Source organism: Falco rusticolus, chromosome 14, assembly GCF_015220075.1.
Source record: "Falco rusticolus isolate bFalRus1 chromosome 14, bFalRus1.pri, whole genome shotgun sequence".
Classification (NCBI taxonomy): Eukaryota; Metazoa; Chordata; class Aves; order Falconiformes; family Falconidae; genus Falco; species Falco rusticolus.
This window is the reverse complement of record NC_051200.1, coordinates 1,444,041-1,469,295: the sequence shown is the minus strand read 5'-3', so window position 1 is coordinate 1,469,295 and position 25,255 is coordinate 1,444,041. Positions and strand designations below refer to the sequence as shown.

Genomic DNA, 25,255 nt, shown 5'->3' with positions numbered 1-25,255 from the left:
TTCCTAGTACAAATGCTTTGCCTCTTGGCTCTACTATCCAAGGAGTCTTCATTTGTTTGTTTGTTTTGGTGGAAATTGCTATATCCCAGTTTGCATGTTTAAAAACAGAGCATCTTTAACAGCTTCTGGCTTGAAACTTGATGTTAAGTGAACCTTTTCTTTTTTTTATTTTTTAAGAAAAAATAAAAAGGGTTGCATATGGATGTTTTCACAGCTGCAGGTATGCTTTTAAGATCTGCTGGTTTTCTGCTGTAAATAGAAATTAACGCTTATCTCTGTTTTTCAAACAAAAGGACTGTTTTTTTTTTGCAAGCTGAATTCTGTAGGGAAAAACCTCTAAATCAATTTCTTGTTCTTAATATGAGGTTGGCTGGCAATCCAGATGTCTAACCCCCTTTTTGCACAGAAACAAGTTACTGATGTGTAAAACCAAAGTGACTGTGCATTTTCTAGACTCTGCAAATCTGCTTAAGCTGTCAAGGGTACCAAATAAAAAGCCAAGTACAGAACAGGCTTGGCCTGTGTACGATTATATGTGATAGTTCACTTCATCATGTTTGGTGGCTCTACCCTTGTGTATTGTGTAGGCTCTAACGTGAGTTTAAAGTTCATTGCCAACTTGATTGACGCAAATCTAATTTTATTTCTAAGAAAAAATGGAGCTTTCCTACAGTTCAGATGAAAAATGTTAAACATTAACTTCCCTTAAAAACTAAACAAAAAAAACCCCACCACCTTTTAAGAAGTCCAGATGTGGTATATTTTGAGGTTTCTATAATAAAAACCGTAATCAGTTCAGCTTGCAAAGTTGAGCCACAGCAGTTTTTGCTGATGAAAGACTATGACTGTTTTTCTTCCCCTCCTTGAATGTTTTTAAATAGGCCTGCAATTTGAAATGCAACAACCAAACTAAAAACACAGAATTGAATTGGGAGCCTTGCTTTTCACAAAGCTGTATTCTGGATACAGCTGCATTAAAAATACAGCTTTTGGTATTAAAGATGATGTCAGTTACAGCAGGAAACCTGCACTGATTCATTATACTACATCCTGCAGGTGCAATCTCTACATGTTGGCTTTATTTCAGCTGCTTACAGTGTGTTTTCCTGACACCAGAAGGAAAGGAATGGGATTATGTTATACAGAGTGCAGTCTTAATGCTGGGGTGTCTCAACCTGGGGTATTTGTGTAACACACACAGACGTGCTCCTTACACTACAGTCACACTTCTGTCACTGTTGTCTGTAAGCATCCTGAAACTGGAAAGACCATGCCTTTTTGAAGGAGGAATTTAAGGCTGACTGATACAAAGCAATTTGCTCAATGTCCATGGAAGAAATTTGTTTTACACCTGGACTTCCAATATGTGTTTTCAGTGTCGTCAGTTACTGTTCTTCAAAGCTGGTTCAAGAAATAACACTGGGGACCTGCTGCGTTTTCCTGCCTGATGGTGGAATTAACCACTGTTTGAAAGGGTTGCTCAGCAATGGTTTTTAGATGTTTTGCTGAGAGCAGACGAAATGTTTTATTCCCAACGTCATTGTTGAGAATTATTCAGTAGGGGCACTGCTGTGAAGACTTCTTAGAACGCAGCAGGCAAAACTGCGTGGGCCAAAGTGAGAGTCAATGGTGACTGACATTGCGTAGATGCTTTGGGAGGCCAACCTGTGTCCTTGGTGGTCCTGGTGTACTGCAGCCTGCGTGCTTTGTATGGAGTGATGATCCTGCATCCCTGCTTGGGCAGGATTTGTGTTTCTTAAGCCTACTCTAGCTGGAAGTGGTATTAAGTGCTCTTACGCTTTTGCATATCTACTAGCTTTAGCCGATCTTCTGTCAGATTGTGTTTTGTAACTTTTTTTTTTGTGGATCTAAATCTATATAGTACTAATTGCAGCCTTGCCTTGGAATTGATTTAAAGTAATGATGTACTGTCTCCTAAAGTAGCTCGTAAGTTATATAGCCCTACATGTCTGTGTTCAAGGGTTAGTTACGTGAGGAGCATATTACGGTATTTTGTAACGTGTGGCATAGATAAGCATGTGCTGTATAGAGGTTTTACATTCAATAATTCTTCTGTGCTTCCAGATTTTTTTCTAGCAATTTTTTTTTGTTGTTATTGCTGTGATTGGTTGGATTATTTTTTTATATACAAAGCAGTATGGTAGTTATAAAATGAGAACAGAACGATGAAGGTATGCTCGCTCTCAAAGGTACCACCCCCAGCCAGAATTAACACTGATGGATGGTAGCAGGATTCTACCACTGCCTGCCCCTGCCTGCCGTCTGCAGGCACGGGTGAGCTACCTGCGAAGTGATGCTCAGCCTTCCTGCAGAAACGGTCATCCCAGATGCCCAGAGGAGAGCTGTCTGAGGAGAACCGAAGGCAGTTGTGGTGCCACATTTCTGTGTGTAAGGGCTACTTATGAGCCTCCCACATCTGAAGGACGAGAACCAGTATAACCCCAAAGTTACATGGCTTGTTCTCATCTCCCAATTTCAGTAGCAAGTAGTTGTACTCTTATGCCATGGAAAATACTGACTTGCTTAAGAAAAAGTGCTAACATGTAAAAGTTTGCAATTGGTGGCGATTATGATGATATTTTTACTATTATTCTTCAAAAGGAAAATTATCTTCCTAATGGTTGACTTACGGAAAAACTTCCCTGGTGGGAAGATCCTTCCAGTCTGTTTTTTATGACCTGTTGCATGAACAAGCTATGTCCTTCCCTGTAGGAGAAGGTTTGGTTTATGATGACAGCAGGGGGAGAAGGATGAACCTCAGGGACGGGGAGGAGGCAGCCTAGCGTAAACTACTTTGCATAAGCAGATCGCATGTCTGATTTTTGAGATGCTGTACTCTGAAAGCCATTTGGATCCTTTTACTCCTGTGACTGCTTACCAACACCCTAGCAAGCACTTTGTGTAACTTTGCTGCTTCGTATCAGTAGTTGCCCCTTTCTCAAAATGGGCAGAAATAATACCAGTGATGTTTCGAAGCTCAAAATTGCCAAGCGTCTCTTTGCCACCTTCTTGACAGAAGTCCACAGTTTGTTCCCCACAGACACTCTGCCTCCTGAAAGCTGCAGGTTAAAATACTGAGCATTAGGTTCTCAATTTCTAATTTCTTAATTATTTCTAGCAACCATGCCTCACCTTCACAACTGCACTGATTTTATTACTGGGATAAACTCTGCTGCTCGTTCTTGTTCTGTATGTGGTGGTCTGAATGCTTTTTCTGTTCCTTCCTCCTCTTCCCTCCTGAAGGTTATCTGAGCATGCATTCTGCACTGAGCTCTCAGTCGTCTGTGGACAGTGAGCTGAGTACGTCCGACGACTCCATCTCTATGGGATATAAACTGCAGGACTTGACTGATGTCCAGGTTATGGCTCGCCTTCAGGAAGAAAGTACGTGACAGTGATCTCCTTTCTTTGTGTTACAGTTTTAGAATTGTAGAGAAACGGAGATGGATTCCAACTGTTCTTCTCTTCCCCCTTTCCCCAACAACCAAAAAAATCTAATACATCATTTGAAATGTTTGTGGTTTGCCAGGGCTTCCTTTAGTAATCTAGAGCCAAACTGCCACTTAAACGTAGAGGTTGTATAACGTTCTCAAGATCACACTTCTTAAAGCAGAGGATAGCCTTGAAATTCTTATCCAACCCCCCACTTCGTTAAATAGTAAGCACCCTTTAATACTCAAAAATATTCCAGCCCCAATTTTCTCCGCAGTACAGGTGAAGTTTCATGAGTAACTGTTTCATAATAGTGGCAGTTTAAACAGCAGCAGCTCGGAGTTGCCTGCCTGGCTGCTGTCCCCTCACCTGAGCAAACACAGGCAGCTGTGTGCCTGCGCTGTGCATTGGCTTGGGGAACTCATCCAGCTGAAAAAATAACCCAGCACAATTATTTTTTTTTTTTTTGCTTGTAAATTTTATTTTTCTGAGCAGATGCCTAACTGCAGCCTGAAATCGTATTGGAAGCTGTCTAGAGGGCTGAGTTTTATAAGCTATTTCACAGAAGATGCAAGGAGTATTTCACTGCTGTGTTGAGTAAAAACCAAGAGTTCAAGGGTACTAGAACTGAAAGAGCTGAAATTACAATTCAACTTTTGTTCTGGTAAAGTGCTCAGAGACAGCTCTGCAAATTTAACAAGCATAAAACATGTTTGTGTCCCAGTGTGTGGGGATTTCAGGGCCCTGATGCAGTTGGAAGAGACCTTAAAGACCACCTAGTTCCAGCCCCCTGCCATGGGCAGGGGCCCCTCCCCCCAGCCCAGGCTGCTCCCAGCCCCATCCAGCCTGGCCTTGGGCACTGCCGGGGATGGGGCACCCACAGCTGCTCTGGGCAGCCTGGGCCAGTGTCTCACCACCCCCACAGCGAAGAATTTCTGCCTTGTATCTTATCTAAATCAACCCTCTTTCAGTATAAAGGTGTTGCCCTTTGCCCTATCGCTGCACGCCCTTGTAAAAAGTCCCTGTCAAATCACGGGTGAACTTGCTGTTAACTTCACTGTGACTTGGATGAGGTCCTAATTGAAGATCAGGGTGGAACAAAGTGGTTGGATCTGTTTTTCTGTGCAAATGAATCATTAATTTGATTTACAGGAAATAGAGAATGAAGTTCTGTTTTTCTTTTGGAGAACATCTATTTGCTTTTAGGACTGTGCCCTTATAAATTTAAAAAATACTGTGATCTAGGAATTGGAATATAGGACCTAAAAGACATAGGATCTTGCTGTCACTTTTATTGCAGCTCAGGAAAAGTTGTATTGATGTGAATAGAAAGAAAAAAGTAGTTACTTGATTTAAACTTGAGTATTTTGTTATGCTTTTTGAATACTTCTTTAAAAATGTCAAGGAAACATTACAAAGTTTCCAGTGAAATATGAAAAGCTGGGAATGATGGAAGCTCTTTGTATTTGCGCTGTGAAGGGAGAAGAGCAGGGCATGCTTGTTTTTAATCCTTGCACCGAGAAGAGGATTTTTCAGAACTGTAACTGATGCCTTTCTCAGAAGTCTCTAGAACCAGCTTGCTAAAGTAGTTCTTGATAAGAAGTTGTTTGTATTTTGTTAGGCAGGAAGACTTAAATAAAGGCTTAATTTGGGGGAGGACTTGTAAGTAAACCCGACAGGTGCACTGTAGATGTCAATAAAAAGCAGGTGTTCTTTTTCATGTGGGGGACGAAGTTCAAATCTGTGTTTCAACCTGTTGAAATGCTGGTGGGTGCATAATTAATTGCACTAAAAACTACTGTAAATTTGACTCCTACACCTAGTTAACCTAACGGTGCTTGTGTGGCAATATGTAGTCCCCAGTCACAGCTGCTTGTGTATGTGACACAAGAAGTAATTCAGGTCAGTTTGAATATTAACTCTTTGCTCTAATTAAACAGTACCGATTCGGGTGACGCTGTTCCAGTTTAGAGATTCTGTAAGCTGTGTCTTCAGTAAAGAGTTACTAACTTGACTCTCCTTCCAAGGTGAAATGAATCGTTGGTAAAAGCATTGCGTCTGAATTTGTGTTGTAACTGGGTGTGGAATTTCTATTTTGAAGTGTGATGACTTTGAGCCACGTTGCCCTCCATCCCCAGGCCTCCGTCAGGACTGTGCCTCCAGCTCTGCTTCCGTGTCACGTCGCAGTTCCAGTGCCTCCCTTCACTCTCTGCGAAGGGGTACCTACAGCGACCAGGAGTTCGACACGTACAGCCTCGAGGATGAGGATGATTACGATTGTTCCCTCTCGTACCGTAGCGCTCACCGATACTCCCCATCTCCACTCAGTTCGCCCCGCTGTCAGTCCCCTTCTTCCAGTGCCGATTATGGCAGGTCATCTACTTCCCGTATCCGTCCCCCGAGGAGATCGGTGCAAAGTCCGATGCAAGACCGGCTCAAGTACGCCAACAGCGAAGGTCAGCTGGTTGTGAGCTTTGGATAGGCGTCGATAAAAGTAATTCTTGTGTATACATTTTAAAAGCGCTGTTATTTAATGGATGCTAAGAATGAGCTGCACACTTGTCTCCTTTTAAGTGCGTATGCTTTTCAAGAGATAGTCTAAACCATTAGACATCTCTGTCGCTACCAGGAGCAGGAAATAAAGAGAATTTGCTCTTGATTTCAGAGGAGATGCGCCACAGCATGCCCAACCTGGCCAGGACCAGCCTTCGCGCTTTGGAGTCTGTAAGGAGCAGTCGGAGCTTGGAGTCGGATCTGCAGGTGCCAAGCAGCCGCATCCCGAGAACTCAGCAGCGGTCAGCAGGTCCGTGCCGGCGCTGCCGTGGTCTCTCTGACCCACCTGACCCAGGCGAGGCCCCTGGACGCAGGGTGTACGCTGAAGCATTCTTAAAATACTGTTGCCAGCTGGGTTATTCTTCCTTTTGTTCCCTGTTTCTAGGTCTGGCTCCCAGCAAGCTCCGGTATTCCTCCGGCGCTGGGCAGTCTCCCTTGACGGTGCGGCAGCCCCTGAAGGCCGGGTCCTGCACAACCTCCCTGTTGGCACCCAGGCAGCCCGTAAAAGCCGGCAGTTACACAAGTGCTGTTAGCGGAGTTCGAAAACCACCAGCGTCTTCGCTTAATACAGGGTCTTCCAGTAGCAGCTGCACTACCAGAAGCAGTAATATGGTCACTGTGGCAAAAAATTCACCCGTTAAAGCACGCACGTCTGTGGGAGGGATCTCGGTGCCCAAGAACAAGCCGCCGCCACCGTCCAGGAGGTAAGTGTGAGACTTCAAGCCTCGCAGACCTGAATGTCTGCCTTTATTTCACAGGTTAGAAACACTTTTTTATGGAATTCATGTTCATCTCTGACTTTAAAGTGTGGCATGGGTGCAGAGTTGGGTCAGAGCTACCGATTATAACTTTAGGTGTAGGGTGATGGTTGGAAACGCTTAGAGAAAGGGTGGTGGTTAGCTGGCAGATTCATAGATGTAAGTACTTTGCCCCCCAGTCAAGAAGCAAAGGGTTGCAGTTCTTTTAAGTAACACTACAATTAAATTCTGTTAAAGTATGTGTGAACCAGCAGGCTGGGACTCATTGGCTTCTGGGCGAGATACCCCTTTTCACTGTGTAGTATTACATCTGTTCAAAAAAAAGAAGTGGCTTTTTTAAACAAAGCTAACTATCCAGGAAAATGAAGTGGCACAGGCTCAAACTTACTTCTGTAAGAAATTAATATTATGGTAGGTAGTTATTTGGCGCAGACGTCTGGGTTTGGGAGGGGAAAAACCTCTTCCACAGGACTAATAACCTAGCTTTGCTGTTAATTGAATAATCTTCCCAGATGACCCACTGTGTTACTGGCAAAATAAGTTTGATGGTTGGGTTTTTTTCTTTCTTCCTTAAGTCTTTAGTACTGTAGGTGGGCATTGTCCAAGGTCTAGTAAGATTTTAGAAGGGTTTGGAAAGTAGGACAAATTAACAAGGCTTGTCTTCAGCACAATTCTGTATCATTATAGTAACTGTATTCAGTGGTGAAAGCAGAACATACGTAGTGGTTTCCAAAAAAGCACAATTTTTGTCTTGTTGCACAGGTCTGAACTGATTTAGGGGCTGCATCTTAATCAGAAAGACTAATGGGGTTTTTGGACTTCCTTTTTGACATGTATTTCTAGCTTTTGGCTTTTACAGTTAGCTTCCTAAATATTTAGACAGTGGATAGCTGAAGTCTGTAGACAGTCTAAGGCAAGAGCTGTTCAGTTAGAACAAATCTAATCTCTTTTCTAAAGAATAAAACCTCCAAGATGGTTGTTAACAACTGTATGCACAGACTGCTTTATGCCATCGTGGCAAAGTGCGGTCTTCTCCCGTTCCAAGGCATCTGCTGTGCTTTTGTGTGTGGTAAATTGCCAAAAGCTACTTTTTTACACCTGCTTGCAGTACAATGATAGCGTAAACTTTTACGATTGAGGGAAGTTAAGTTGATTCAGTATCAGACTAATAAGCAATTAATACTTGTTGACTTTCAATGTCCCATTGTGGCCTTAAATTAAAATGTTATCTGCTTAATTAAAAAAATTCAAAAGGGAACTTTTGACCTCTTGATCTGTAGGAGTATTCTACATACAACCTGATTATTTTTTATGTGTTTAGTCATATTTGCAGGGAAACAATATTTCTCTTGCGGGTTTTTCCCATAACTGAGTCCAACAATATTAATAACTTAGCAGAGCAGGATAAATATGTCCCTGGTGACAGTTTAAACCGCCTGAAATTGCTGGTGCGGTGCATGGCCTGTGCACATGTGACTGCAGCTGCTGACCGAAGGTGGGCAGATGTTGACGTTGTCCAAAGCCAGATGCTGCAAAGCTCCATCTAAGCTAAACCCTGCAGCAGGCACCCTGCGCACCTCAGCAGGTCGCTGGGGGCTCTGCTGCTTGTAGCTGTTAGTGACTTCTTGTGTGTGTGTGTGTCTTAAACCAGGTTTCTTCAGTCAGCACAGACCACCGAGGATGACTCGTGGAAGGACGGGTGTTACTGACAACCCGAAGTGCTGATGTGCTGCCAGACACCTCTGTGAAGCAGATCCCCAGCTGGCTGGGCGTAAGAATGGTATTTGAAATTGAAACCAGAGACCCGTTGCACTGCAGACTGATGTATATAGTTCCTCTCCTCTTGAACACAAACCATCCTCACCACCTGCTATTCTGCCAAGAGCCTGACCTCTTCTGGGTGGAACAGCCAGCCGCTTTACTGCGTTTCCACTCTTCTGAACGTTACTGAAATACGAGTCTTCACACGAAGACTGAAAATAGCCTTATTTCATATAAACCTCTACTTGCAGCCCTTCGGAAGGCTTGTCACAGGAGAAGACTTCTGCCGTGACCTGCTCCGGAGGATGCTTGCTTCAAAAGGCTGCTGGTTGTCCCGCCTGTGCCAGAAAGCAGGTTGGAGCTGCTGCTGTGGTGTGTTGCATAGCAGTGGCTTGGGGAGACTAGAAATAGGTATATAGCTGTTAGAAGTTAAGACTTTTTAAATGCAACCTGATGTATTCTAATAATTTGTCTGAAACTCAACTGTTTGGTTTTGATTATATTTTTTTTTTACTTCTGTATAGAATGTATTTCTGCTACTTTTTATTGTTTGTTCTAGAAGATGAAGCAGGTTTTTATAACTGTAGTACACTTCAAGGTGTTGTATTCAAGTGTGTGCATCACAGTTCACAAGTGAAGGGGCAGTACACAATATTTGTGTGGGTTTGTGAACAGGCAGTTGCAGGGAGGGCGGATGCTATTTAAAAACTGCTGTTTATCAGCATCTTCATCTTTCAGATGAGGAAGTTAATGAACACCAGTTACAAGTAAACTTTTTAAAAATAACCCTCCCTGACTGATTTGACTTGAAGTGTTTCTCTTTGATCTCTATTAACTAGCTCCTAACTGCCCTGATTTTTGTAGAAGTTTTTACTGTCTCTTTGGATATGAAGGATTCAGTGTCCTTTTTCCTCAGCAAGTGCTGGATGCTATGGATACAGTCTTAGTACACAAAATATGCACCGATAGCAATGTTCTCCCTGCCATCAATGTGATTTTGATAGTGTAGTTTAATAAAATGTTATGGTGCTGAAATAGAGCTGCTTTATTCAAACAGCAAGCCTGACTTCTGAGTGGTTTTTGTGCTGGGAATGCGGCTTTTCAGGATGGGCCTGGCCCTATACAGCCGTCTGCGGCTGCACTGTGGCTCTTAATGCTTGGTCCAGAAGTCTCTTATGATGCAAGTATCGATATTTACCTTCAATTTCCTTAGATTTTGTAAGAATGAGGGGGGTGCTAATAAAGGAAAAAATTAATTCACAGCACTCACTTCACATCTTTTCTAGAACATCCACAAGTGGCCTAAACACAACAAAATACACAAAATGACACTAGTGAGTAGGAAGCTCCGCAGGTGCCTTAGAGCAGAGAGTGCTTTCTCCATCAGGTTTGCTTTAGAAAGGAAAAAAGAACAATCGGGTACCAACCCTCTCTTCCCATTTCAGACTGGGTCTGTCACCTCTTGAGAGAGGCCCCTGCAAGCCAGGAACTGAAAAGGAGCGAGGGTTTCTTTCTATATCAATGTTTTATTGTAAGCTGCATAAGATACAGCTGTATGCCGTTATTTTTCTGAAGCTGAAATAACCCGTTTTGCTTCAGAGCAGCTTTTTAGATCTCAGAGCCAGTTCAGCCTTGCTGAAGGGCAGAAGGGCCAGTTCCTGTTACCAGCACCAGTACAGTGGAGCCAGGAGACAGACCAGACTGAGCTGGAGCCATTGCTTATTCCCTGGATACAAACCCCTCCCACCTGTGAAAAAGGCAGAGACAACAGCATTTACACCAGCAGGCTTCCTGCTCCCCGGATGAAGTAAAGCTCTGCACAGTCCTGCTAGGTTCCTCCTTTCTGGGGAAGGCTCTTTTCTAATACTTCTGCCCAGTGGAAGAGCCACAACCTGGTCCCATTGAACTTACCTTCCCAGTTCACAGAAGGATAAACGACCAGCAACGCTTCCGTTTGAGCTCTATTCCTTGTGTCATTGCTGCAGTCTGTTCCAAGGGCAGGAGCATGCCTGCATCTCCCGGCAGACTCCCAAGCTGAGACAGCTGCTATTTAATGGGTAATTCACAGATATTTAGCGCTAGGTAAAGAACAAAAACTTTCTGGAAAAGTATTTAAATAGTTTAAGGTTATATTCTAGTTAAAGCATATCAGGCATGTACTAACTTTCTATGAAGAACTGCAGAATGGGCGTCTACGGAGATACAGATCTGGATACACATTTCTGGACAGACCAGAGGCTGAAGAGAAGTAAGAAAAAAGTTAAGCAGGGCCTTAATCTGAGGTTGCATCTGCCAGGGTTCACAGGCATTGTATGTACAAGCCCGTGAAGGTGGCTGTCCCACCTCAGGAGAGGGCGATCACTTTGCTTTTGGTCCGTGGATCAGGAACACTAAGCGCAGGGCCCAGCTCTGTAAGAACCATGAGATGGTAAAGTTTTATCCTTTCCTTTTTTTAAGCCGTTCTCAGGCCAAGGAATCTTCCTTCAGATTTTTACATTCTGTGTCATCCTGAGCCCCAGCAGATGCCCTTAGAATGCAGCTTCGCCTCAAACCAAGATAACCATCAACTGAACTCAAACTGTTTCTGCAAGTGTAAGAGGAAATCCAACCCCCTCATCCCGCTGCATGAGCCTGCTCCTGGAACCCAACACCACCTCAGCAGCTGAAGGGCTACGCAAAAGTTTTACAGAGAGGCTCTGGTGCCAGATGGTGCGTCAGTCTGGGGGAGAAATGCTTCTAGAAAGATGGGTTCTTCCCTGCTCTGCCTAGAGGAGGCACCTGTTATGGGGCATTTCCCTCAAGAACAGGGGGGTTTGTATCACTGGAAACTGCTCTCAAATGTTCTCACACAGATCTTTCATTTCACTTCCAAGTCACACCTCCACTCCTCTGCCTGCATCCTCACTCTTCCTTTTGTGTCCCCTCCTCCCACAAGTGCTCCCTCCAAGCGAACACCGCATCCCTCAGCCTCCCCTTGTCTCGGAGCATCGGTGGGTGCCTCAGTTTGCAACAGAGAGAAGCAGATTTCACCACCAGAAATAAGGCCCCATCAAGCAGTGACAGGTGCTAGCACATCCTGCATCCTCACTAAGCCAAAATCCTCCCAAAGCAGAGAGGTTTTCCCCAGCCACCCTGGAAACCAGCTCACAGCAGGACCTCGCCACGCGGGGTGACGCCAAGCCTGGAGCCAGAGCGTGACCCAGGCCCCCAGCTACACACTGGCTTCACAGAGTAGTTCCTACCAACAGTCTACGTCTAGCACTAGACCCACCTTTCACAAAACTAAGGATATCCGCTTTCTGTACAGTAATTTTATTTAAATCAAGTTAACTTTGTTTTTACACTAATGCCTCAGTGCATCCTTTAAAAGGAAAGGAAGTATTTTCTTTAAAAAGTATTTGTACATAAGACAACAAATCATAGAAATGAACACAGTTAACATCGACAATCCCTAACACATGCACAGTTGTACACTGAACTGCGGGTGGCTGCAGAAGTCGGAGGCAAGAGGAAGGAAATCTTTAAGCTTTACATGTGATCAACACAGATGCCAGTGCCCATGGCTGCCGATCAGAACTGCTGACACTTTCTGGATATCAAGGTCTGATTACCCTTAATTAAATTTCAGCCTAGCAGAGGACAGATCCCAAGAAGCACACAAGTTTATAGGAGAGCTCTTGATCTGGCACCTGCTGGCAAGCTCCGAGGTCAGTGTCACATACACCAAGAAAAGCGCGTGAAGGAGCAGCAGCCTCACGTCGCTGCCCCGCCGGCAGCAAGCCTCACGCAGGGAGCCCACGGCACCAACCAAGCGCTCAAGTTCAGTCCCCAAACGAAGCCTCCCCTTCGCACACCTCGACAGCTTCCACCCACCGTCAGAAGCCGCTTCCCTGGGCCAACAAGATGCAGCTTCCTTTGTAGGCCACGCGATGCTTTTAAGAGATTTCAGTTGTTTCTGTTTCTTCTCTTGGAAACGAGCCCGTAAGAAGACAGAGAAGCCGCCAGAGCCCTCGCCCCAGGCAGCACCAGCCTTGGCTCCCGTCAGCCAGGACTGGCCCGATGACCCACATGTCCAGCTGGGACAGAAATACAGCGCTCACAGCTTCCAGCAGCAGGCCAAACGGTCCCTGTCCTCCAACAGCAGCCCACCATCGGCACACCTGGTCCTACATTTGGTTATTAGCCTTGGGTTTGGTTTTCTTCTTCTTTTCAGAGGACAATGTTACTACGTCCTCTGAAAGAGCCTTTCTTCTTCAGACCATAAATTAATTAGCCATCCGTCAACTCCAACGTTCTGTCCCCTCTCTGCCCTCAGGTTTTAGCGCACACCCTCAGAGTAGAAGCACAAGCAGCAGAGACCTGACACCTTATCAAGCCAGATCAACAGATTGGCCCCAAATTTCACCTTAGCGAGTGATAACATTACTATTCATTTTAGACCACCCTCAAAAGAAGAACGGGAGAAATAACATGTGAGAAAGCAGATACATTGCTGCAACCTTAACTATATGCAGCCAACTCCTTTACTGTATTGATTTAGCCACAAATTAAGGGGGGGGGGGGGAGCGGGGGGAGATGAGGAAGAAGTGAGGATGAAGAGGCAGCCGTTTCAAAATGCTGAGGTGACCCAACACCCTCTCCTACCACATGCAGAAAGGCCTCCAGGAAACAGGAGACTTCATACAGGGGCAGCACCCACATCCCGCAGTGCATAAAGCTCTAGCCCAAAAGCCATCCTTTTTGTTACTACCAGTATTGCACTTGCAACCTCTATGTGTTGAAGCCCTACAGAACCACACAAGGCCAGACGTGCGGGGAGAGTCACCTGGATCTCCAATATTTGTAGAAAGTGGAAATTCACACATACACCCACTGTGTCCCTCCCCACCCTCTGACACCACCCCTACGGGTAGGCCAGTTGCTAGCAGTACTGTTCTCCACGTGCACGCTCACATGAAAGTGCAAAGCCACGTGGATGAGTATGCACGTAACCCTCCAGAGCTGGATGTACCGCTCACCCAGCTGAGAAGGCTGTAGTTGGGACAGAAAAAGAAACAAAAAAACCCCAACAACCCTTCAAGTAATTTAAAACAGCCCATTCTTGAGGTTACAGCTGCACAGAAGCAGTGACCAGCTGGGCCTGTTTGGGGTGATAAGGCAAAAAAGTCCGAAGTCCTGGAGGGATGGAAGAATGAGAAGGTGTCAGTAGTGAAAGATTACAAGTAATTCTGTAGGTTGCTTCTTCACACTCCTGTGATTCTCATCTCCAAGTGACCAGCACCAGCTGCCTCCAGTTACTTCTGCACACAGCTCGGCCATGCAAGCCCACCACAGGCAGCTGATAGAATAATATAGATGATAACCTGGGGAAAGACAACAGCCACATCAGCAGAGAATTTCACTTCCATCATTCAGTCAGCTGCTGACTTGGCCTGGCAATCAAAACACGAGCTTAGAAACCCCAGGTTATCAAAACCCTCAATAACTTCTCAAATGCTCCACAGGACTTCATGTCAGTGCCTCCTGCTCCGCATCCTTGTGGCAACATGGGGATGGCAACTGCCCTCCAGTAAAACACGAACCAGGGTTCAGTGCTGCCAAAGTACTTCACACATCTAACCTGCAATTACAGTTTGGCATCCTCACATTAGCACTGTTTGCATTTATTACAGGCTGGAGGGACACTGTCACACTGAAAAAAAACTACTTCAAAGTTAAGTAACAAGACACCAACAGGACTAAGGCCTACAAAGCCGTTACAGATGGAGTAAGAAGCCATAAACTCAACACCCTAGCTTCTAACAGAGCTAGCAAGGCAGCTCTGAATGGGCACTTAGGAGCTAGACAGAATGGTCTGGAAAGCTTTTCCTATTGCCTTGACAAGAAAAGCTGCCTGACACAATGCTTCCCTCTCCCCACCTCACACAGGACCGTCAAACCCCTTGTTTTACCGCTAAGACCCTTCCAAGCGCAGAGCTGAGTACGTGCTGGTCTAAGGACAGTAATATGCTATCGGCGTTTTCCAGGAGTTAAGCCTGACTTAAGAGCTAAAGGCTACTACTCCATACTTACAATTGATACAATGATGATGACAATGGTTAGCTTGAGGTTCTTCATACACATGGCTCTAGCAAGGTTCCTGCTCGTAGTTTTGAAAGTGACTGACTACAAGAGAAAGTAAACCAAGTAATTAATTCCTGAACCTGCTGCAAAGGAAGCGGCATCCCAGGAAGCCAGATGAAGTGGCACGTACTTTTTTCTCTGCCACTACTTCCCTACCAACCCAGTCTGCTGCCATTATCTCCTCCAGAGCCGTTTAACTCCCGCAGTTACACCGGCACAAAGCTGAACAGGCATTAAGAGAAAGCTCTCCCACACTATGGCAGGGGCAAGATAAAGCGTTAAGGGTAAGTCCAGGACCAGCCTGGGGCTGTGCCTTCTCAGGCTCAGCTCGGGAGAATTAAACACAGCCCACCACAGGCTGCCCACACCAATTATTTACCTTAGAGTACTTTTGGCTGGGTTCTCACTTGACTTCCAACCTTTGGGCAACTGAAGTGCTTCAAAATATTTACGGAACTACTGATCTGATCACCAATTACATGCAACTTTGTTACCCTAACTACACCTGCCAAAATGAGACAACCCGTACTGCCACTCCTGACAGCAGCTCCACAGGGGCTAGACGAGTCCTTTAATGCTAGCATTTTCCTCCAGGATCTGGGCTTACTGCATTTTATGGAAAGCTTGTGGTCATCCTGTTCCAAGTCTTCTCTCTGTATCCTGTAATTCCACCCATTCAAAAACAGGTTTCGGTCACCAAATGATCTCCAGCCCCCGTCAGGCTGTCAGCGCCAAGGACAGCCTGCCCAGAGAAGGGCTGAGGCACCCAGAACAGCCAACTTGGCGGCATTCTGCTGGTTATTTCCAGGTTTTCCCCAAAAACCACCCCCTAAGCTTTTTCAGATAAGGCTACATCAAGCACAACGACATCCCTACAACTGTGATTTTGACTTAAAGCCGATTTCCATGCTCAGCCACCACCTGAACCTTGGGAACACTTCTCTTGCTCAGCCGTGCAGTTTCTCCATCTGGAAGCAGACACCACACCTCATCCCAGCTCGCGCTGGTTCTCCAGAGGGCCAGCAGCTTCTTCAGACCTCCCTCCCCAAAGGGGCCCCTTGCCACTGTTGCTAGGAGGGTTCTAACAAGTTTGGTTTATGTACAATATTCTGGTGGTCAAGGCTCATACAGGAATGACAAAACACAGTCCGTTACTCTGAAGTTTGAGAACTTCAGCCCGGATCTCCCAGGACACTTGCCATCAGGCTCTAAGATGTTCACGCTGGAGGCATATCCCGTTCTTTTGTTTCCTGCGTGGTTTCCAAGATCCAACACCCCCCGAGGAGAACTCATGCATGAATTCAGCCCGGCTGCTGAAGGAATTGCAGTCATTTGCCTAAACCATGACACCTGAGCTGGGACTGCTTCTTGCCACCACCTGAGGAAGTGGTAAGGTTTAAATACCTGACAGCTGGAGGACAGTTTTCCCTGCTGGGGAAGCTCCAAGCACCTCTGCGACCTCTCTAATGCACAAATACTTTTTGCCAGCTGAGACATTTGGCTGCCCACAAGCCCCATACTGGGACACGGCCCTCTGCTGGGTTGCGGGTCAGGTGCCACAGAACTGGGCACCAAGGCAGGACACTGCAGAGGAAGATGCTGAACCAGGTCTCGGGATTCCCAGAGGAAAGACAAAAAAGCTTCCAGAGTGTACAACACTTTACTAGACAACATAGTGCTTTATGATTACATTAGGGGGTTTTTTTCAGTCTTTTCTCACTTAGAAACAGTCCACAAACCTCCACAGTCTTTTACAGACTATTTAGGTGGAACATTTTTTTTTTTATTTTTTTTTTTTAAATCAGCTACACTTTCCCTTGTTGGTATACTAGAACAACTCTACAGATTAACGTTTCCATTCTACCTGCATCAAGCTGACTTCAGACCAGGCTGCGAGAGAAGTTTTAATTACGATCTTTAGCTTCCCTGTCATTCCAGACACCCACAAATCCCACCGGTACTGGCAGGATACAGAACAGAGATGCATGGGATACCATCATTCTCTTAAAGGAGCTGCAATGCTGGGATGCAGCTTGTGAAACAGCTGTAAAGAGGAGGGGGGAATAAGACATGACTTGCGCCTGACACAGGGAAGGATCACCTGTAGACCTAGATGCTTCAGTGCTTAAAAGTGCTTAAAAGTGGCTCTAGATGTTGGTCTTCCCCTCCACTGCTCCCTGATGCAGTAACACTATTTCCCCATGTTTAAATTCTTCCCCAGACTTACCGAATCCACAAGATTCTCTGTTTTATCAATCAGCAGCTCCAGCTTCTCTCCTCTTTGTGCCACAAGGTCTGGGGCGGGGGGAAGAGAGGGAGAGAGAGAGAGAGAGAAATTCAAATCTGTAGGTAGAATCCCAGTGCAAAAAGCTGCTTCCAATACCCAAGCCCAACTGCAAGCCAGGAGCTTATTAGACATCAAGTAACTCTCAGCTTTTCAGAGACTGCCAACCAACAGTACTTCAGGAACAGTCTCACATCTCCACAGGCTATGTTTTGGGACTGATGACTCAATTTTGATTAATTCCAGATCTAACCCTTTATTTGAAATGGTCAGACTTGTCAAAACCCAAACCAGAGTCTGACACAAAGGAAAAAAGAAAACTACTGAGAAGCATCTTCCTCACAGCAGCTGCAGGAAAGCCACAGTGACAAACAGACCAAATCAGGGCATGCTTCACCCCATCACAAGCTGTGCAAGTTCATCTCAAGTACTCCTCACACCCCCGTGCCACCCTCAGCCAAGCTCAACACAAGTAACAGCTTGCAAACTCGGAGCTCCCCCAGCCCCTTCTTCCTCAGTTCATTCTGCCAAGAGAGGCCACCCCGCCATCAGCTTCTCTCTCGGTAACTCTCCCTGTGGGACGGCTGCTCTGGCCCAGAGGAACTCGGCATGCGTGGCACTGGGGGAAGCCAGATACCTATGTTTCGAACCATGATTCCTTTAAGTTCATCGATTTGAGCTTGCGTCTCTGCCACCTGGTCAGTGCCCTTGCTCTCCGAGTGGTATTTCTGTAACAAATGAATAGTCAGTGAAAGCAGGGACCCTCAACGTTGCACTTCAGTTCCTTAAGACAAAAAAAGGCAACTCCTGGTCACTACAGAACAGCACAGACATAAATGTGAGTTTTCAGATTACCCAAGACATTTGTAAGGGGGTAGAAGAGCAAAATCCGACTTTCTCAGCCACCTACAGACCACACATGCCCATCTGCTCCTGCGCTGCAAGAGCTGCAAGGCAGCCAGGTGCCTGCAACTCCCCAGAGTGCCCAGAAATAACAGCTCCCTTTGAAAGTCTAAGCAACTGGCAGCAAGGAACCTGTGAAATATGGTTCACTAAACGCCTGGGCTACCATCAGTGGTCCCACTCCCACACATAATTTCTGATCTATTTATGAAGGCAATGCACTTCCATGACCTTCTCTACTTATCTCTAGACCACGTCAAGAGAGCCCTGCAATTTCACAAGCATGACGCCATGCAGCCACCTCTGTAGGTGAGCACCACAGGGAGTCCCAGCAAAGATGAGGAGGGCCTGTGAACTGGAAACGCCACACCAGGAGATGCTGAGGATGGCCGGTCCTGAGTGGCCTAACTGCTCTTCCTGTAGAGGATACAAGCAGCCAGGAGGCAGTTTGCTGCCTATCACACCCACCCAGGAGGATTTCACGTGCCACCTCCTAGCTACAGTCTGGCACTTGTCGATGGCTTTGCCAATATCTAATCCCTCTGGTGTACTACAGCAGGTGGAAAAAGCACGTGTGAGATACCCCAGCACCGGGTCAGTGTCTGTGTGGAGCAGGCCCACCTGCTAGCTCATCAGGTACATACAGAAGCACACTCCATTGTGCGACCTCACAGAAGCAAGCCACAAAACCATGACATGCTGCTAGCCTGTATGTCATTCCCATCATTCCTCACCCTTAATTCCCTTCAGTGGTGACAGGGAGTTCACTCAGAGACTGTTCTTCCTGGTTTGGGGATCACATGTGAACCCCTGAGGACTGCGTGGTTGAGGCCAGTAGGGGAGGGAAGCACTAGCCAACATCTCCAGGTTAAAAGGAGTCTCACGGTGTCTGCAGAATCAAAGGAGCGAAACTGAGGTGAAGTCAGCATTGGCTAACCGAGTTCTGCTATTCCTGGACTGATTTTAAGTCGCTGCTCTCATCACAGGTCCTTTGCAGTCAAGCACTGCTCGCCACAGCTCCTCCTATCCCACTCCCTTTAAGTCACCTTCACCCAGGGAAACGGGTCTCTACAGCAAAACTCACAGATAAACTGTTGTTTTCCTCAACTTGTAGCCACTGCACGCACATCTGAAGACCTTCAGGAAGCATCTCTACCCAAATAACAGACTAAGGAGACTGAGGCCAGGACTAGGTCACGACTGCTCTACTTCAGGATCACACACGTGGCTATTTAAACCCCAGTTTCCTTCTGAATAAGTGTTTGATTTGCAGACATTTCTGACAACACGGGAAGCAACAGTCCCTAACCCTAACAGCACCCATATATCAATTCATAATTAACGGTTACAGCACTGAATGCAACAGCTCCTTTGGACCTTCTCCTCAGAGATAAGCTTTTCTAGGAGACTGGCATGCTATCCAAGCCGGTCACTGTTTTATCTGGAAGCGCAGCATCCCTTTTCCGTATTATCCGTGCGCTACACTGGAGTGGGAGCATGACCTCTGAACTGCCACGTGATCTCTTCCTCCACCCTCAGCCTCACACTGGTTGAACTCCTTAAGTTACAGGAATCACCCAGGTAACAGCCCTGCTCCTGCACTGTATGTAATGTTTGATCAGCAGGGTGCTCAGCTCAGCAAGTGTTGGAGCCACTGAGGGAAGAGCTTTTTGTCATCGCTTAACTTCTATTAGCTGATGCCTGGATTCCTATCAATATGCAAGAGCGAAGGTAGGCAGCTCCTCCCGTGCTTTAGAGAAATGGAAAAGCTTGGGTTTTTAGAGGAACATCAACGCCATGGCTCTGAAGACTGCCTGGCTCTCACGATAAGGCAATTCATTTAACTTACTCCAGTCGTGAACAGCTTACAATTCAATGAGTCATCACTTTATATAATTTCAGTCTCCACATATCAAAGTGAAGAAGGAAAAATTCAGTCCTATCACACATGGGAAGTTAATCTAATTTATTATGCACAATGCACTGGGCCGTTCTGGGCCAATGAATAATAATGCCACCCTGGTGGTGTTATTCTTTGCTTTCTATCTGCTGCATAAGCCAAAGAACAGTTTGTGCAGCAAGCTATGTGCAGCTCTCCATGCTCCAAATCACCCCGCTAGACACCGAGGGCACCGACACAAACAGCTCCTTTCACAAACTCCAGGCAGCAACAGGGCAAGTGCAGATCTTCACCCTCACCCACCTCAGAGTCCTGGCTTCACCTCAACATGCAACTAGTGCTGCGGGAGAGCTTTATAAAGCTTGCCTGGTTTCTACACTTACAGATGAGAGAGATGCTCATGGGTCACCAGCATCAGACCTCTCCTCCTGCACCTGTAACATCACCAAACCCGGCACTAACAGTAGATCAGCAGGTTTTTCCTTCTGCAAAGCCCTTCGCAGCAAACAGCAGCAGCACTAACATGCTCACCAGCAGAGCAAATTTGGAACTTCCTACACCACATGTACAGCACCAGTTATAGCTGCCCCAGGTACAGATTGTGTACAAGTTCTTGAAAGCCAACATTGCAAGGACATCTTATCTTTGATTGAATGGAGGGATCAAAAAAACCAGGACCAAACCCAAACCAACATGGCTCAAGTTATGAAGTTGTCTGTAGTCAATTAAGGACTCACTTAAGAGCCTTCAACTGAAGACTCAAAACACTCTCCTTGTAGGCCGTATGCCCTGAGGCTTTGTGCACTAATAAGGCTATTGATTTTGTGAGTCACAGGGCAGTTATTCATTCCTTCTGTATTCTCCACCTGACTTCATTCATTTAATTTGACATGACGTCTAGCGACAGCCCTATGCTTTCTCCAGGCCTGTTTTCTTTACAGGTGCTGGAAGTATACCGCTGCAGACCCAACACCAGGGAGAAGTGCAAACTGCAACATTCCCACTACATTGACAGCTCATATTTTAAAAGCAGCTCAATCCTACACCTAGAGCAACTGCTCTGTGCTTTTTCTCCTCCTCTCTCCCACCAAAAAAACTCAACAACCCCCACTGAAGCAGGGCAGGGTGTTGTTTGCAGACCCAGGTTACACATCACATCCACGCTGCATTAAGTGCTCTGTGAAACACATCACGTTCTACAGAGGGCTGAAGGGAAATGCAAACGCTACGCTGTGCACTTAAACACCGCAGAAGCTATACCCATATACTGCTGTGAATAAAATACATTAAAAAATAAAAACTATTTCAAATCTCTCCTGTCTGGCAGCTGTGGGCTTTGCCACACCTCAAACAATACACAACAAGCAAAGCACTTTAGTGAAAATGGGATGGTAGTATCAAGGCTGTATCAGTTTCCTGTAGTAAGCAAAATAAGCACAACTTCTCTGCACTTCAGGAGGGAAGCCAACTCCAGCCCAACCTTTCCCTTCAGGAGTCCAAGAACAGGCCCAGAGTAGTCAGAATAGTGTCTTCTGAACCCTGGAAATTTCTTAAAAAGGTGATTGCCAGCGTTCTGTATGTGCCCTAACAACAGCATCCGGAACTCTGCTTTAGTTGAGCTGTCAACAGGGCCAATAAAATCAGAGAGCACAAGCCGGAACACACCCGGACAGCAGTGCCGTCCAGTTCCAGCAACGGAAAGCAACACGCTATGCTGCCAGCGGGAAGCCTAGCACAGCCTGCTCCCTTCTCACACGGCAGGAGAGGGGTGCCACAAGATACCTTACACTGCCAGCAGCTCCCCGACAGCGGCTGAGCTTGCGGCACCGCACCCTACGCGCCAAGGCTCTCTTCTCTGTCTACAGCCCTTCACATGCTGTTGTTCAGTGCCTGCACAGACCCCATTGACATGGGCTTAATTTTCCTTCCAGACTGGAATCACACTAGTGGAGCAACTCATCTTGCAAAGACTACAGTGCCTGCAGTCCCTAGACTTGGAATTTGGCATCATCCTAAACACCACTACAGCTTCAGCTGAAAAGCTCAAGTTGAGGACGAAACAAATATTCCCCTCACTTTTGTAACACCCTCATTTTTAATTTTGGGGTTGGAAGGGTCCAAGGCAAACGTCAACTCAGAGAATGTAGGACCTTTCACAAGCCATTTATGCTGCTCTTTAACCTCCTACCCATCTGGGGAATGGAAATCCTTGGAGGTTCTGTGCAAGCTAGCTGGAGAGTCTACCACGGTTCTGTATACAGCACCTGACTGTAGTCCAAGCCCAGTTTTCTTTCCTCCTGGAAAGGATGCAGTACCCTAAGCAAATACCCTGTCACACTCCAGAACTGTGCCACCGAAATTAGCATGAAGTAAATGGGAGACAAGTGAGAGGCAGTCAGGGACTAACAGATACTCAAGTTCTAAAGTTTAGCTTAACAGAAATGGAGTAACAAACATTGTTACAAGTCTTGCTCTCTGTGACAGTGATGTTAGCTTGCACTGAATGGTCAGCTGGAACTAGGTTTGACATTTCAAACGTTACCATCAAGATCTAGCCTCTGGGGCAGCTACCTGGTACAGACAGTTAATGCATCATTATTAACCCCTACCCATTTTTAATCACCTAACTAGTGAAGCAACCCAGCTGCAGGGTAAGCGTGGGGAGAAGAGCCAACTCCCTTGGCTTTATACCCAGACTCAGCACAGTGCTTCAGTTCCGAGTAAGAAAATACAAGGAGAATTTCTGGGGAGAAGTTTGGTTTCTTAGGGAAACCTCATTTAGCAACAGATCTCACCAGCTGTGCAGCTAAGACGCTTGAGAACTCGCTGTTCATTGCATAGGGAAGGGCTGTCTGTGCTCTTGAGCCATATGTGGTCTGGAACCTCTTCTTGATCTCATTCAGGAAGTTGAAGGCTCTGGATCGTTCAAAGTCCTGGAGGGAAGAGAGCAGACCACGTCCAGAGCTGTGTCAAGTCACGAATAATGAAGTGTGCAGGGCACACAGCCAGCTGTAGTGAAACTGTAATTATCAGTTCTTAACAGGCATGCTGCTCCTAACGCTATGGGATTTGACTGGTTATCCTGGGGTTTGAAGAGCAGCCAGATTTCAGTCTCAGCTTCCTGGACATTGCTCAGCAGCAGACTTTACTGGGGAATCCATAATTCTAATTCTGTGCCTAGTACCTATTCCCAACACTTCCAGAATCCAGGAGTATTACGCATATATTTCACTGGCAATTACAGGCTATCCTCTACATCTAGATTCTACTGGACTGGGGCTGCTAAGACAGAAACTATGCAAAACCAAGAACTTAACCTCAAAACAAACTATTCACATGCATCTGAGTCCCAGGCTTAGACTTCAAAGCTGTAACTGATGTGAATGAACAGAAGCAGTGGCTCCAATAAGGAAAAAAAAGCACCTCAGCTTAGCACTCAGTATTGATTTTCTTTAACATACAGATACAAAAAAAAAAAAAAAAGCCAAAACCTGCAAAGAGCCTGTCTGTGCAATAGCTGCGACCAAAATACTTACGTCATCTGTGATGCAGAGGTATATAATCCTGTCTTGGCAGATGTAATGAAACAGATAACTGCAGAGAAGAAAACAACACAAAAAGGTCATTTGGAGCTGCCGAAGGACTAATCTTCTAGAAGACACTAGTGCCTGTGGGGCCTTCAAGGGCTGGAGGAGTAGAAAAGCAAATTCCAGTTACTCTACAGGAACTCACAGAGATGCCTACTTTGTTCAGGGAAGTGTTTCCATTCCTACAAGCTACCCCAAATTAGAGACCACATGTCAAGGAATCACCGGCCTCACGTGCTTCACAGCACTCCACGCTCAGCAATAACTTTGTGGGACATTTAGTTACCAAACACCTTCAGTTCCACATTCTTCCAGCTACTTACTTGTAAAAACAAAACCTTGACAAGATACCCAGGAGCAAGATTTATGTCTAATCCTAATCAATGTGCATACAAGCACCCATGCACTAGTTCACATGTGACAAGAGCTGCAGTTAATTAACGACGATGCTTTAGTGAGCCTCACCAGTACAGTGACTTGCTTCTTTAGCCTTGTTTCTATGACTGCTGGGTTGCCCTACCTTTGGTTTTTGTCACAAAGGCTAACAGACAAAAGCAACCACAGCAGAAAATGAATTAGATAGAACAATAATCAGGCTAAACAGGCCTGAACCATGTGGCTAGGTTAACTATTCATATACAGACGCCTTTGGTGGTGCTGTGCAAACACAGGCATTAGTTAAATGCAACCCTTAGTACCCTAAAAAAGTGCAAACCAGTTCAAAGCAATACTTTCCTATTTCCTATTAAAATTAAACCAAGCTGTTATTTTAGGCCCACCAGAAAAAAAAACACACCTTAGTTCATACACACCTAAACCCAAACCAGAACTGATCAGAGCATTCTAGTCAAACCCACTGGCTTTAGCTGTGGCTTTTTTATTAAATTGCCCCCTCGCTACCATTTGATGCTCCACTACATGATGTATTTTTCTGACCAGTACAGCAGGACAAAATAGGAACAGAGTTGCAAAAAGGCCACATGAACACTACTTTTTTTTTTAAAAATAAATTAAATTTTAATTAAAAACTCTGTGTATCCTTTCACTTTGACATTTGCGTATTCCCATCCTCAGTAAGCATGTGGACCCTCTTACAAACACCAGAATAAAAGCAAGCTAATGCAGGTACTGCACAGCTCAGTGCACAATGCATGTACAGCTCTAAGGGCACAGCTCAGTAGCTTTCAGACTCAGGTTTTGTATTATATAAGTAAGATAACATCAAAATAAGCTTTAGGCATGAGCTAGAAGTATAGTTTACTGCCCTGCAGGTCTGTTCTCATAAAAAAAATAAAAATCCCTGCACATCCGTAACTATTGCCTCTCCTTCCTGGAGGGAGAGAGATAAAGCTTGTCTGGTACTACCTTGTAGGCTCCCCAGCAACTCGTAGAAGAATCGTAACAGCAGAGACAGAATAACCCCAAGAACTCCTGACGCTAGAGGGCTGGTTTTCCTTGGAGATTATACGAAAGACACAGAAGTTCTTCTTGAAAACAAAAATAACTCATTAAATGCATTTAAGAAGTTCAAACAAAGTTAAAAAAATCAAGTTCTTTCCTGTTTCAGAAGGAGAATTGATCCTAGACAGGCAGATTACAGGGCAATTTTCTAGCCTACAAGCTGGGACTCTGGCAAGGTAGAAGGATCCCTGAAACCCTACAGAGGGGAAGAATGACAACTCCTTGTGCTCACTCAGCTTCACAGTTTCACATTCTGCCCAGTTATCACTGTCAAGGGGGAGAAAAAAAAAAAAACTAAAAGGAAAAATAAAAAAAAGAGAGAGAGGCTATTCTATAGCACTACAAACCAAAAACCTTGGAGGAAGAAAATCCCCCCAAACAGACGGCTAGGATCAATTCCTTCTCCTTTCCTAGAGGGAAGGCAGGGTTGACAGATTCTGACCAAAGAGGCAGTTGTCAAAAGCCAATATAA

The 25,255-nt window shown here is 45.6% G+C and overlaps 2 protein-coding genes across 11 annotated transcripts in view; one reads left to right on the top strand and one right to left on the bottom strand.

The window, feature by feature from the left end:
• LOC119157342 (SLAIN motif-containing protein-like) overlaps positions 1 to 9,585 on the top strand; it is a 27,075-nt gene extending 17,490 nt beyond the window's left edge. For all 4 annotated transcript variants that reach the window (XM_037408192.1, XM_037408189.1, XM_037408190.1 and 1 more), the window contains 5 exons: positions 3,265 to 3,405; positions 5,592 to 5,909; positions 6,119 to 6,256; positions 6,392 to 6,710; positions 8,416 to 9,585. In XM_037408192.1, coding sequence (XP_037264089.1) covers positions 3,265 to 3,405; positions 5,592 to 5,909; positions 6,119 to 6,256; positions 6,392 to 6,710; positions 8,416 to 8,473 — 974 coding nt within the window. In that variant the 3' untranslated portion in view covers positions 8,474 to 9,585. The remainder of the gene's footprint in view (positions 1 to 3,264; positions 3,406 to 5,591; positions 5,910 to 6,118; positions 6,257 to 6,391; positions 6,711 to 8,415) is intronic.
• VAMP7 (vesicle associated membrane protein 7) overlaps positions 9,028 to 25,255 on the bottom strand; it is a 26,467-nt gene continuing 10,239 nt past the window's right edge. For 4 of the 7 annotated variants that reach the window (XM_037408197.1, XM_037408198.1, XM_037408194.1 and 1 more), the window contains 6 exons: positions 23,272 to 23,329; positions 22,531 to 22,668; positions 17,570 to 17,660; positions 16,876 to 16,943; positions 14,598 to 14,690; positions 11,817 to 13,888 (listed from right to left, as the gene is read on the bottom strand). In XM_037408197.1, coding sequence (XP_037264094.1) covers positions 13,820 to 13,888; positions 14,598 to 14,690; positions 16,876 to 16,943; positions 17,570 to 17,660; positions 22,531 to 22,668; positions 23,272 to 23,329 — 517 coding nt within the window. In that variant the 3' untranslated portion in view covers positions 11,817 to 13,819. Of the gene's footprint in view, positions 10,273 to 10,436; positions 13,889 to 14,597; positions 14,691 to 16,875; positions 16,944 to 17,569; positions 17,661 to 22,530; positions 22,669 to 23,271; positions 23,330 to 25,255 lie in introns of those variants that run through there. The other 3 variants (XR_005107502.1, XR_005107503.1, XR_005107501.1) reach the window with 1 other exon arrangement.